General features: G+C 53.7%; 2 protein-coding genes across 4 annotated transcripts in view; one reads left to right on the forward strand and one right to left on the reverse strand.

Annotated features, from left to right (window-relative positions):
- LOC108175422 (b(0,+)-type amino acid transporter 1) overlaps positions 1–7,147 on the forward strand; it is a 37,020-nt gene extending 29,873 nt beyond the window's left edge. For all 3 annotated transcript variants that reach the window (XM_070063273.1, XM_070063275.1, XM_070063274.1), the window contains 2 exons: positions 3,413–3,587; positions 6,813–7,147. In XM_070063273.1, coding sequence (XP_069919374.1) covers positions 3,413–3,587; positions 6,813–6,877 — 240 coding nt within the window. In that variant the 3' untranslated portion in view covers positions 6,878–7,147. The remainder of the gene's footprint in view (positions 1–3,412; positions 3,588–6,812) is intronic.
- Positions 7,148–8,861: 1,714 nt separating this feature from the next.
- The window catches only part of LOC127486210 (putative ATP-dependent RNA helicase TDRD12), a 104,723-nt gene continuing 100,271 nt past the window's right edge, over positions 8,862–13,313 (reverse strand). The window contains exons 27-32 of the mRNA XM_070063264.1: positions 12,384–12,490; positions 10,468–10,531; positions 10,272–10,385; positions 10,040–10,193; positions 9,891–9,957; positions 8,862–9,485 (exon numbers count right to left, since the gene is read on the reverse strand). Coding sequence (XP_069919365.1) covers positions 9,394–9,485; positions 9,891–9,957; positions 10,040–10,193; positions 10,272–10,385; positions 10,468–10,531; positions 12,384–12,490 — 598 coding nt within the window. The 3' untranslated portion in view covers positions 8,862–9,393. The remainder of the gene's footprint in view (positions 9,486–9,890; positions 9,958–10,039; positions 10,194–10,271; positions 10,386–10,467; positions 10,532–12,383; positions 12,491–13,313) is intronic.

A 13,313-nucleotide genomic window follows, 5' to 3' on the forward strand; every position in this document is an offset into this window, starting at 1 on the left:
GAGAGAGCAATCACTCTGTAAGGAATACGCAATCACTCTCGCTTCTTTCAGAGTTCTCCTTTTTCAGTGATCTGGAACAAACGAATACCAGGAAAATCTGATTTTAAGAATTTCCCAGCCGGTGCTGCGGCTCACTAGGCTAATCCTCCGCCTGCGGCGCCGGCACCCTGGGTTCTAGTCCCGGTCGGGGCGCCGGATTCTGTCCCAGTCACTCCTCTTCCAGTCCAGCTCTCTGCTGTGGTCCGGGAGGGCAGTGGAGGATGGCCCAAATGCTTGGGCCCTGCACCCCATGGGAGACCAGGAGGAAGCACCTGGCTCCTGGCTTCGGATCAGTACGGTGCGCCGGCCGCAGCAGCCATTTAGGGGGTGAACCAACGGAAGGAAGACCTTTCTCTCTGTCTCTTTCTCTGTCTAATTCTGCCTGTCAAAAACAAACAAACAAACAGAATTTCTCAGTACATTATGTGAAGATACTTAAAGGCAAGTTTATTTTGAGGCAACATTTTTTTTAAAATCCTTGCCAATGAGGGGGTCTTTAAAAAGTTCATGGAAAATGAATATTATGGGAACATTAATTTCATCCAGGTCTCCCACAGGGGTGCAGGGATCCAAGCACTTGGGCCATCTTCCACTGCTTTCCCAGGTGCATTAGCAGGGAGCTGGATCAGAAGTGGAGCAGAGGGCACTCGAACCAGCTTTACCCACTACACCACAATGCTGGTCCCCATTTAGCATTGTTTTGAATATACTAGCAAGGGATATAGAAAGAAGAAAGCAATTTGGGGTGTGAGAGGCAGAAAATAATTTTTAAAGTCTTTAAAACCTTTTGAAGATTGTATAATTATGTATCTGGAAGATGCAAAGGAATCAAAGAACAAACTATTAATAAAGTGGTAAGATATACCATCCACACACTGAAATCAACAGCCTTTATGCAAATGATTCCAATGAAAAGATAATGGAAAAGAATACCTCGGTCCCCAAAATTAAACACACACACACACACAAAAAAAAAACAAAAATAATCCCCTGCTGTGGGCATTAGGATGCCTACTTCCCGTCCCTTTCCGTGGGACCTGCCTTTCGTTCCTGGCCCTTCCTGCCAGTGCAGAGCCTGAGAGGCAGTGGTGACGGCCCCCCAGCTGGGTGCCTGCCGCCCACGTGGGAGACCTGGATTGAGTTTTTGGCCCTTGACTATGCCCAGCAGGAATCTGGAGAGTTTGTCCCCTCTGTCTCTTTAAAATTTAAATTATGTATCAATGTAAGGAGGTTAGACCTCTAGGTGGGAAACCTGAAAGACCACAGACTCTAGACTTAGGGTGCTGATGCGCAAATGAAGTGTGAACTGCTCTGTAAGCCGTGAATGCAGGCAGCCTGCCCAGGACTCAAATTCCAGAAGTAATAAAGAGAAAAAAATCAGTCTTTTTAAAAAGCAAGTGAAACACACACACAGCAGAATGGGGGCGGGCAGTCTTTGCAGGTGATATCCTCCCCTGCCCCCCCCCCCCAAAAGAAAGAGTTCCCAACAATTGAGATGGGAAACACCAGTCCTTGAAGAAAAAAATTTTTTTTAAAAGTTCAAACAAAAATGCAAAGGCACTTACACATGAAAACAAAGAAGCTCCGAATCCCAGCAAGCTCATCAAGCAAGCAGGCCAGAACGAGGAGAAGTAGCACTTGCGGCCCACCAGGTGGGCAGCAAAGAGGAGCTCACTCCCTTGCCCGTTGGCACTGGGTGTGGAGCCCTGCCCCTCGGGGCGGTACCTGGCAAAACTATCCAATCATTTGCTCTTTGGCCCTTTATCCCAATCCCAAAGAGAAACTGCAGACATGTGAAATATACACAAGGTTCTTTCTTGAGGCACCAATTCTATCAGCAAAAGGTTCAACACGACCCCAAAGCCAACAGGCAACACTCAAATGGTGTTTCAGCCACCCACACCATAGTTAGCAGCAACAGGAAACGGATGATCACTCACTTCACATTTGACTATGTCAGCATCTCTGGATGTGCTGCAGGAGCAAGGCCAGGGGCAAAGCTATGATTGTGTCATTTGCTACTTCCTAAACAGCAGTGGAAGGTGAACATATAAGTTTATGTATATGTGTTTATTCTCATGGAAGAAATATGAAAAGGGAAAAAATGAAACCCCCAAATTAACAAAGGAGCAAAAGAAGCCTTGCTTGTGTGACAAGCAGGTGACAGCCATGGAGAAGGGGATTACCAGGACTGTTCATCCCCTTCGTGCGTTGACCAACCACACAGCGCCTTAAAGGTCCAGTGACTTACGTTCCTACTCGTGTAGTTCCTGGGGAATTTCTTATAGGTGCATTATTATGTTTATATGATTAAGAAACAAGATTTTCAGGAAAAAAAGGCATAAAAAATACATATAATCTTACATTGGAATTGGAAATGTCAGTATGGATATATGAAATTTTTTCCCTTCTTGAAAAAAGTTTTTTCTGTCCTTGCAAAAGAACAAAGCATACTCCAGACCCTGCACGAGGGTCTTTGAAGCCACTTCCTACTAAACAGGGTGCCCCGGGGAACGGGGAACAGCACGGCCAGCACAGCACCTGGGAGCTGGCAATGACACGACAGCGGCCGTCATGAAGAATACCACAGCGCCGTGGGCTGAAGCGGCCAAATACACACAGTCCCTGAGCCCCTGACAACGGAGACCAAGAGTCAAGCATAGGCACCCGGCATAAACGCGAATGCAGAATAACCGGACGGCAGGTGAAGGTCCTCACTCCACAGTTCCACAGCATTAGGCGACTCCTTTGTACCCTCGGTGAAGCAATGAATCAAGGCAATGTTAGCAGGAGAGGCTAAACCACTCAAGCTTCACCTCCAGTTCAAAACCAGGAGGTTAACAGGGACATTTCTCATGGTGGGACTGGACCGCTCTCCCTCTCCTAAGCCCACTGACAGACCTTAGGAATTCCAAAGTGGACAGACAGACATGTGCCTGATGGAAGTGCACTGCTCCACCAGGAAGTATTCGTGCCTCTAAACCTAGCTACCAGTGTGCAGGGAATACGGGGGACAGAGGCCAAGGCCAAGGCAGCAGCAGGATGCCGTCACACGAAGCTCTATGTAGAGCGTAGAGGGTCCATCTTCCAGTTTGTTTACCACAAAAGGGAGGGAGAAGAATGGCACTGAACTCATCAGAGACACACTGAGATGTGCACAGTGACACGGTGTCCAGTGGGTTCTTCGTATTCTAGGAAAAAGAAAAGGTGGAGTAGATGAGGTAAGACTGACAAGCTGACAGAAGTTCCTAAAACTGGAGGGGTCACGTAGAGGTCACCATACTCCATACTTCAGTGAAAAACATCGACAGCAAGACAGACGGACGCACGCAGCCGCACAGCCAGCCCTGACCCCTCGCTGCTCTGCTTGCAGGTGCCCATCTTCATCCCCATCCTGGTGACCTTCATAGCTGCGTTTTTGGTCCTGGCCCCAGTCATCACTAACCCAGCGTGGGAGTATCTCTACTGTGTGTTATTTATCCTGAGCGGCCTTGTATTTTACTTCCTTTTCGTCTACTACAAGTTTGAATGGGCTCAGAAAATCTCAAGTAAGTATCACATCAGGTGGTTCCGCTATGAAAGCACAGAGCTGCAGCGCCCCACAGTGTACCACCGCCCCCGGCTGAACACCTCCGGGCCCGTCCTGGGCCGCCTGTTTCCATCACTTCGCCTGCCAGGCAGGAAGGGAAAGCAAAGCATTTTAAACAGAATCTTAGGGAGGGGGGCTGGGGCAGGGGGAGGGGGGAGAGGGAGCAGGGAGAGGGGAGAGGGGAGAGGGGAGAGAGGGAGAGAGAGGGAGAGGGGAGAGAGGGGAGAGGGGAGAAGGGAGAGGGAGGGCGAGGGCGAGGGAGAGAGAAGGGGGAGAGGGAGAGAGAGAGGGAGACAGCTCCCATCTGCCGCCTCACTGTCCGGGCCTCCCTTGTTGACACGGTCGCGTCTGCCTCCCACGGTCTGTGTGAGCAGGAAACTGGCCTCAGAAGCCAGAGCCTGAACCCAGCCACTCCTGTGTGGGACACGGGGTCCTGACTGCTAAACACCTGTCCCTCATTTCCTTTTTAACTTAAAATACCTGTAAGCTTAGATGGCCACCGTGACCTCTGATGAGTGCGGTTCACTAGTGTTAAGTATGTTTATCTTCAGCACACCACGTTCCTCTGCCTGACACACGCGCGTACCAGCTAAGAGCTCACTGGCACGCCAGTCGCTCAGTGACAGAGCCAGGGCTGGGAGAGTGACAAGGCCTGTGCTGCCGCAGGTCTCTCCTCCATCCGGCAGTCATTTGCATCTGTTTTTAAAAAAGACAACTATTTATTTTTATTAAATGTAGTCTACTTTTCACTTATTTGAAAGGCAGAAAGAGATCTTCCTTCTTCTGGTTTGCTCTCCAAATGCCCACAACTGGGGCTGGGCCAGGCCAAAGCCAGGAGCCGGGAACTCCATGTGGCTCTCCCACACGGGGTGGCAGGGACTCAGGTTCTTTTTTTTTTTTTTTTTTTTTTTTTGACAGGCAGAGTGGACAGTGAGAGAGAGACAGAGAGAGAAAGGTCTTCCTTTGCCGTTGGTTCACCCTCCAATGGCCGCCGCTGCAGCCGGCGCACCGCGCTGATCCGGTGGCAGGAGCCAGGAGCCAGGTGCTTTTCCTGGTCTCCCATGGGGTGCAGGGCCCAAGCACTTGGGCCATCCTCCACTGCACTCCCTGGCCACAGCAGAGGGCTGGCCTGGAAGAGGGGCAACCGGGACAGAATCCGGCGCCCCAACCGGGACTAGAACCCGGTGTGCCGGCGCCGCAAGGTGGAGGATTAGCCTATTGAGCCACGGCGCCGGCTGGGACTCAGGTTCTTGAGCCACCATTTGCTCCCTCCCAGGATGTGCGTTGTTAGCTGGGAGCTGGATGGGAAGTGGAGCAAGGACGCAGGCCCAGGCACTCCAGTATGGGATGCAGATCTCTCCAGTGGCATCTTAATCATGGTACCAAGTGCCTGCCCTCAACTGTTGTCTACAAGTTTAGCTGCATAAGCCACTTTCACACCTAAAGTCCACTTGTGCCAAAGACGCCTCTGAGACTCAATTACGCTTATTTTCTTTACTTCAGTGCTATATTCATAAGTTGTAAACTGCACAACATTTTTTTTTTTGACAGGCAGAGTGGAGAGAGAGAGAGAGAGAGAGAGAGAGAGAGAGAGAAAGGTCTTCCTTTGCCGTTGGTTCACCCTCCAAAGGCCGCCGCACTGCGGCTGGCACACCGCGCTGATCCGATGGCAGGAGCCAGGTGCTTCTCCTGGTCTCCCATGCGGGTGCAGGGCCCAAGCACTTGGGCCATCCTCCACTGCACTCCCTGGCCACAGCAGGGAGCTGGCCTGGAAGAGGGGCAACTGGGACAGAATCCGGCGCCCCGACCGGGACTAGAACCTGGTGTGCTGGCGCCGCTAGGTGGAGGATTAGCCTAGTGAGCTGCGGCGCTGGCCTGCACAACAAATTGAAGTGCACCAACCCTCCTCATCAAAGTCTTCCCAGGCTCCCGAGCACCCCCACCAGGGCCTGCCTCCTGCTCTGTAAGCTCCCTGAAGACAGGAAGTGGGTTGTGTACGATGTAATCCCAGCAGTGTCTGGCCTGTCACAGCCCCGTGGTGTTACTGAGTCCTGTGGCTGAAAACCTGCCCGCTGCTCAGTTTGTCTCACCAGCAAGGCGCAGCCTCCCCTGCAGGCACTCCTGTGCGTGCCATTTATAGACCACACACACAGGGGGGACAGCCAGGGGATGACCAGTAGAACCCGACCAGAGGGCCAGCAGAGACCTGGGCTTCAGACCCTGCCAGCCAGGACTGAGAATGCCTGAGCACGCTGGGTCCTCTCCACCTCCACTTCCTGGGCCATGAGATCGGTGCCGTTACTGACCTGACAGTGGCGAGAGAATTTAGTTCATGTTGATTAAGAGTGAAACAGCAGCAACATATTGTTATTTCCACCAGGCACTTGTCTCCTTCCTGAAACAGCCCCTCCCCCCGTCTCTACTCTGACCTCAACCCTGCGCTGGGAAGGAGTGAGGTTGTGGGCACTCCTACAGAAGGGAAAGGAAATAAGGAAATGCATTCGTGTGAGAGGAAACAGCCTTCCGGCCCACGTTGTGGGTGCAGCAGGAAAAGCTGCCACCTTTGATGGCAGCATCCCGTGTGGGCACTGGCTCCTGGCCTGGCTGCTCTACTTCTGATCCAGCTCCCTCCCAGTGGCCTGGGAAAAGCAGAAGATGCCACCCATGTGGGGACTTGACCCAATCCTGGCCGTTGTGGCCATATGGGCAGTGAACCAGCAGATAGCTCTAATTCTAACTTTCAAATAAATAAGGAAATCTTAAAAAAAAAAAAAAAAAAAAACAACTTGGATTTGATCATGGCAACAGATAATCTGGCCAGGATGACGGAAGCAGGCTTTGGAAGCCCACGACACTAAATAGATCTTGTTTCTCAGCTCTAGAAGATTCAGCAAGCTGCTGCCTACAGAAGTTGGTAGAAGTTGGGTTAAGGTGGTAAAAACCAATGAGTGATCTTACACTTTAAATAAACAGAAGTCCTAGTGACTTAGACACTGGTAGTAAGTATATGTGTAACTTAGTTTTCCTAGAGTGTGCATTGGTTAGTGGCAGTTAAATACTTGGCAGCTTCCTAATTCCTTAATGGAAACAGCTCGCTCCAAAGCCCCAGCGCGGCTCCGGGGACAGCCGTCTGTGGGCACGCACGCTCCGCTAACCAACCACCCGCCCGCTGCTTGTGTTCCAGAGCCCATCACCATGCACCTCCAGATGCTCATGGAAGTTGTGCCGCCGGAGCCAGACCCCAAGTGACAAGTTTGTGTCTTGTAACCAACTCAACGCTGTGAGGAGTTTATTTTTGTAAGCAGTATTTGTGGTATTTCTTCCTGATTTTTTTCTTAAGAAGAATTGTATCAGATGCTTATGTAATATTATTTTTGGTATCCTTAATTGTCTGGGTGGGTTCCAGGCGTGTACGGTGACCCCGGCAGGTGCAGCCACGGCCCAGCGGCTGCTGTGTGCCTGCCCGAGGGACACAACACGCTGCCGCGAATAAAGCGCATTCCTGCATCGCCGCCAGCAGCAAGTGTGTGCTTCTGCAGGCCTCGGGGCTTCCGCTTCCGCTGACGGGACGTTTCAGGCAGGCAGGCAGGCCCAGTGCTTTACCGCCTGCTCTCCTCGCTGCTCAGACGCCGCCGCCTCTGTCTTGAGCCAGCAAAGGGCCCGGCCGGGCCACGTCAGGCTGCAGGAGGCAGCCCCGGCGCAGAGCTGCCCTCACGCTCGCAGGTCCGTGCCCCCGAACCCCCAGCAGCCCTCTCTGGCCTCCTGGGCCAGGCAGAAGGGGCCGCGAGTGGGATCTGATGTTGCAGGGGCACGCGGGAGGAAACACGTGGGACACGTTTCTGTCAGAACACGGAAGCTTTATTGCTAACACAACAGACGCCCCCAACCCATGACTGCGCACAACCTCAGAAGCCACGACAAAGGTGCTTTCCCCTCGCGCCTAAGAAATTACTCAACGCATGAAATCAGTACAGACGCTACAGCGGTACAGGAAGGCGGTGACCACGTGCTCACAGACATCAGGAAAAGCTGAACGTCTGAACAAAGAAACAGGCTTAAACCCAGCCGCTGCCTGCCCAGGGCTTTCACGCTGAGCCGCACGGGGGAGCTGGCCTGCAGTCTCTTCTCGGACGGCAGGACCCCACCGCTTGGCTGGGACACAGACAGCAAAAAAAACCCCTTGCCGACCCAACCCAAGCCTGTGCCATGGTGAGCACAGGACACGGCGCGGGGCCTCTGTCCACCACGACCCCGCCTGCAGCAGCTGACACAGGAGGCACCCCGCGGAGTCAACAGCTTCACCAACCGGCTGAGGACAAGGAAACCACCCCTCCCTTCCTGACCGGTCTGCCTCCTGCCACCTGCAGTCCCCGTGAGAGGCGCAGCAGCAAGGCACTGCCCCCAGAGCCCCCACGCAGAGCACGCGCCAGCTCTGGCTCTGCACAGGCTCCCCGAGGTGGGCAGGGCCTCGCTTTACAGATAAGGAAACTGAGGGCCAGAGTATGACCCAAGGCCGCTCACCGGACCACGTGCGCTCAGGCGTCTGCGCTCCGGGACGTAAAGAACCAAGATGTCCGTGCAGCTGCGATGGGCCAACGCGTTTCCCACTCAGCTGCTGCCGAGGAAGTCCAGGGGGCCTCACGGTTCCCAACAGCTCACCTTAAACCTTCCCCACGAGCAGAGAAGCCCGCAGCAGAGGGGCGGCCCACGCTTCTTCCCAGACCTCGGTGACGCCGCCTTCCCCGAGGACGAGGCCGTCATCACGGCAGGTGTTCTGAGTCCCCTCTGGGCACCACGCAGGTCCTTGAAAGTTTCTGCCACAAAAGAACCTGGGAGCGCAGGTCACTCGGAAGCAGCAGCCGCCTCTCCAGAGGGCGCTGGGCCTGCCAGCAGGCACTGTGCGGCCCCCGGCACTCACCCCGGCTCCGAGGCAGACCCACTCGGAGGAGCCGGGGTGGGTATCGGTAGTGCTCGGAGGCAGCTATGGCGACCCCCGCGAGGCCGCTGCAGAGGGCGACGGGCAGGTCCGAGGCTGTTCAGCACAGCAGGGGAGAGCAGCGAGTGGCCGACTCGGGCCTGCACGTTCCTCACCGAGTGGCAGGGTCTGCGCTGCCACTCAGAGCTGAGTGCGTCAGGACGAGCTGAGGCGACGGCTGTGCCAGGCAGCACAGCCAGGCCAGGAGGGCCAGCGCGCTGCTCCTCTGCTCCCACCCTCCTGACAACCTTCTCATAGCAACCACGGTTTAAAATTTATTTGAAAGGCAGAGTGACAGCCCTGGGGCAGAAAGAGAGGGAAAGAGAGAGAGAAAGAGAGAGGAGAGAGTATCTTCCATCTGCTGGTTCATTCCACAAATGGCCACAACAGCCAGGGATGGGCCAGATGGAAACCAAGAGCCCAGGACTCCATCCCACGTGGGTGGCAGGGGCCCAAGTACCCACGGTACTTTGCTGCCTTCCCAGGAGCATTAGCAGGGAGCTGGATTAGAAGTAGAACAGCCAGGATTGGAACCAGCATTCATATGGGACGTCAGTGTCGCAGGCGGAGGCCCAACCTGCTGCGCCACAATGCTGGTCTTATCAGCCTGTTTTTAACTGACCAGGAAATCTGTCACCATTACCAATCCTGAAGCATAAGATGACCCTTGGCAATAATTCCTCCTTGAGGTGAAAGACGGTTTGGGTAGCATCACTTGTTTTCTTAACTTCCAACACACGGCCACAGCCATGGTTGTTCCAAGTCTCGGGCTGCCGGCGGGACTTCAGTCTCACTCACTCTCACTCCCGTCAGCCTCCGAAGCGCTGCTGCTGGGTCCGACCACCTCTGCCACTTTGCAGGGCAGCCTCTTAGAAGTCACAGCTGCAAGAGTGAGGCATCATCAGAAACATGCTGAATGCGTGGTAAGGAGCGAATCTGTCCCCCACCCAAAGATGTGCCTTTGCCTCTAGCTCCACCTTGCGGCTAATTTTATATTTTCATTATTTTAGGCAAGAAACGAGGAGGTCTGCTTGTAAGTAAGTTATTCTAGGGAAGAGAATCTGTAAAAGTGTTGTAAGAAGGTTATGTTTTTAACCAAAGGTCAGCAAGTCCCCAGACTGGAACACTCAGCACCAGGACACCATAAAGAGAACACTGACCTCTGAAGGCTGGCTTTATTAACGGCCCATTTCCATAAAGGTGGGATCCCTAAAGTCAGCTGAGGGATATGTCCACGCCGGCACACAGGGCCCCAGCCCCTCCAGGGAGTGGGTGCCCAGGTCCTACCCTTGGAGAAGTGGCTGTCCTCTTCACACTCTTCCCAGTGGTCAAAATCAAAAGCCACATTCGGATTCTGTCCAACAGAACAGCTGCCGTAAGTGAACACAGAGTCACCCTCGGAGCCACGGCCGCCAGCCTCCGTCACCGGCACTCACCCTGTGTCTGAGCAGGCCGCGCCACGGCTCCCTTCTCTCTTTCGCCAGAGTAATCACGGGCTCGTCGTTTCTGATGACGCACCTGCAGCTGTCTTTTCTGATGCTGCCCTGCAGCTCCAAATCAGCTCTGTAGAACTTGTCTCCCACCCAGGCGCTAGGAGAGAGAACCCAGTCAGCCTTTCCGGTGCCACGGCCAGTCCTGTGGCCCAGCACACGGCGCATATCAACCTACCTGAAAACGACCCTGTCTCGGAAGTATTTACATCTATAATCCTTGACATTCCTTACTTGTATCTTCAAGATGACAACATCGTCTTTCTGGAACCATTTTATTTGTGGATGGAAGCTAGGAGGAAAGAGGAGGCCTTTAGCGCGCATTGTTTATCCAGTGTTAGGAGAGGCGGGCCTCCGAGCGCTGACCATTGTACCTTTTCACGTGTGGCTGTGGGGGCTTGCTGATGGGGGCGTCTCCAGTGTTTGCAGACAACGTTTCTGTGGGAAATCAAAGTCAGATTTTTACAGGTTGTTTATATGCACCTCTGTAACGAACATATGCATTTGCACCGATACAACCTTTAGATGAGGAATTAGTCACTAAAGAGTGTGACTGCGACAGTGACCCGAGCATCCAGCTGAAAACAGAGTTGGTGCTCTGTATTTGTGGGCTGTACGTCTGCAGATTAAACCAACCACAGATTGAAATATTCTTTCTTTTGATAGGCAGAGCGGACAGTGAGAGAGAGAGACAGAGAGAAAGGTCTTCCTTTTGCCGTTGGTTCACCTCCAATGGCCGCCACGGCTGGCACACTGTGCTGATCTGATGGCAGGAGCCAGGTGCTTCTCCTGGTCTCCCATGGGGTGCAGGGCCCAAGCACTTGGGCCATCCTCCACTGCACTCCCTGGCCACAGCAGAGAGCTGGCCTGGAAGAGGGGCAACCGGGACAGAATCCGGCGCCACGACTGGGACTAGAACTTGGTGTGCTGGCGCCGCTAGGTGGAGGATTAGCCTAGTGAGCCGCGGTGCTGGCCAGATTGAAATATTTTTAAAAAATCAACTGAGTCTATAAGCATGTATAGGTTTGTTTCCCTGTCATTATCCCCTAAACAACACAGTAGGGCTATTTACATGGCATTTACACTGTATCAGTACTTAAATTGCCCAGGAAGGCGTGGGCGCTTGGCCTACTGCTCAGGATACTGGAGTGCGTGGGTTCAGTGTCTGGCTCCCTGCTGTTGCAGGCCCTGGAAGGCAGCAGTGACAGTTCAAGTAACTGGGTTCCTGCTGCCCACGTGGCTGATACGCACTGTGTTCTCAGCTCCAGGCCTGGGCCCTGGCAACTATGGGCATCTGAGGAGCGAACCAGTATACGGGAACTCTCTCAAGTAAATAAACCAATAAAAATAATAAAAATAGAGTACTTGGAAGTGTGTAGGCTCTATGCAAACAGGATACCATTTTCTACAGGGGACTTGAGTATCTGGTTCTGGCATCCACGTGGAGGCCTAGAACCAGTCCCCTACAGATACTGAGGGACGGTGATAATCCTGAAAAATTAAAATATACATCATTTCATAAGATTAACATGTTGTCAAAATAGAACAGGCTCTGACAAATACTAAAACTAAACCACCAGGAACTTCACGTTCCTCTTTTGATGAGAACCTGCACTACAATTGCCGGCCACAGGACACACTAAGTGTCTAAGTTCCTTCAGTGCTGTCCTAACCCAGCAGGACCCCACGGGAGGTGACTTCCACGCAGTCAGCGCACAGGAGCAGGTGCCGAACACCGTATTTCCTGAGTCTCCATCGACGAGGTGTGGGGCTGCTGTCCCAACTGGAACAACGATGGGCCCATCAGCCCTCATCACAGCAGCCCCGTGGAGAAGCGCGAAGCCGGGGTGCAGGTGACTGCAGAACACAGCTGAGTTTAAAACAGACCTCCCACCACGCGCCGTGCCGTGACAGACACCAACTTCAGAGTCACGCTGTCCCGAACGGAGCCACAGTGCACACTGCGCACCCCGAGTTGGCAGCACTGGCGGTGACAGAGCAGGGGTCACCGGGCACATTCCCAAACCAGCAGCTGATGGCGCGTGGCTAGCAGACATGACTACACATAAACACGGATGAGCTGTTCACGCAACACTGCGAACCCCCTGAATCCCTGTCCTACCTCAAGTAACCAAAGGGAGACGGCGCAAACAAACCCGAGAGCTGAGCTGGCGAGCGCAGGAAAGGGCACGGCAGTCTGCGGCGGCTCTGGACTCCCCCGAGGTGGAAGGGCGTCGCCTTCCGACACAGCCGAGACCAGAAGTCGGCCATCCTGGGACCGAGCACTCACCTGGCTTTGGGTCTTCTGCGCTTGTCTCCGCGTCCGCGCCGCCTTCTGCGCCACCGGCCCCCTGCTGGGAGTGCAGACTGGCAGCATCCTCTGGCGAAGGCGCGGTCCTGGGCGGGAGAGGCACAGGTTAGCCCCGGGGACTTCGGGGGACGCTCGGGCACCCCGGCTCTACGGGAAGAGGACGCCAGGCGTCACTCACCACAGACGCCTCAGAGCTCCCTCTCACGTGACCAGGGCAGGGCTGGCCCACACACGCGAGACTTTTCCTTCCACAGTCACTGAACGGTGAGAAGGGCATCCACACAACCACCCACTTCCAACAGGATAAAAGGGCAGAAAGGAGAGGCCACGTTCCCTTCCGCTCTTGGCCCAGTCTCGGGCAATCTTCCGAGACCACCTGTTAGCAGTTCTGGTCTGCTTCTAACATACTCTTTGCAATAATAAGTAAACAGCACAGTGACTAGGATGCCACTTGAGATACCCACAATCCATACGGAGTGCCTGGGTATGTACTCAACCAAAAGATCTACACAGATTGGGGCCAGCACCATGGTGTAATGGGTTAAACCACCACTTGTAGTGCCAGTATCCCACAAGGGTGCTGGTTTGGGTCCTGGCTGCTCCACCTATGATCCAGTTCCCTGCTAACACACCTAGGAAAGCAGAAGATGGCCCACACATGAGAGACCCTAATGAAGCTCCTGGCTTTGGCCTGGCCCAGCCCTGGCTGTTGCAGCCATTTGGGGAGTGAACCAGCAGATGAAGATCTGTCTCTCTCCCTCCTCTCCCGCTCTCACTCTTGCTCTTGCTCTCTCTCCAACTCTGCCTTTCAGATAAATAAATGAATCCTCACATACACACAAAAAACACACGCACACACAATTTAAAAATTTTTAAAGGAAGAGGCAGACCTCTCTCTATGTTCTGATA

This window comes from Oryctolagus cuniculus, chromosome 18 (assembly GCF_964237555.1).
Source record: "Oryctolagus cuniculus chromosome 18, mOryCun1.1, whole genome shotgun sequence".
NCBI lineage: Eukaryota > Metazoa > Chordata > Mammalia > Lagomorpha > Leporidae > Oryctolagus > Oryctolagus cuniculus.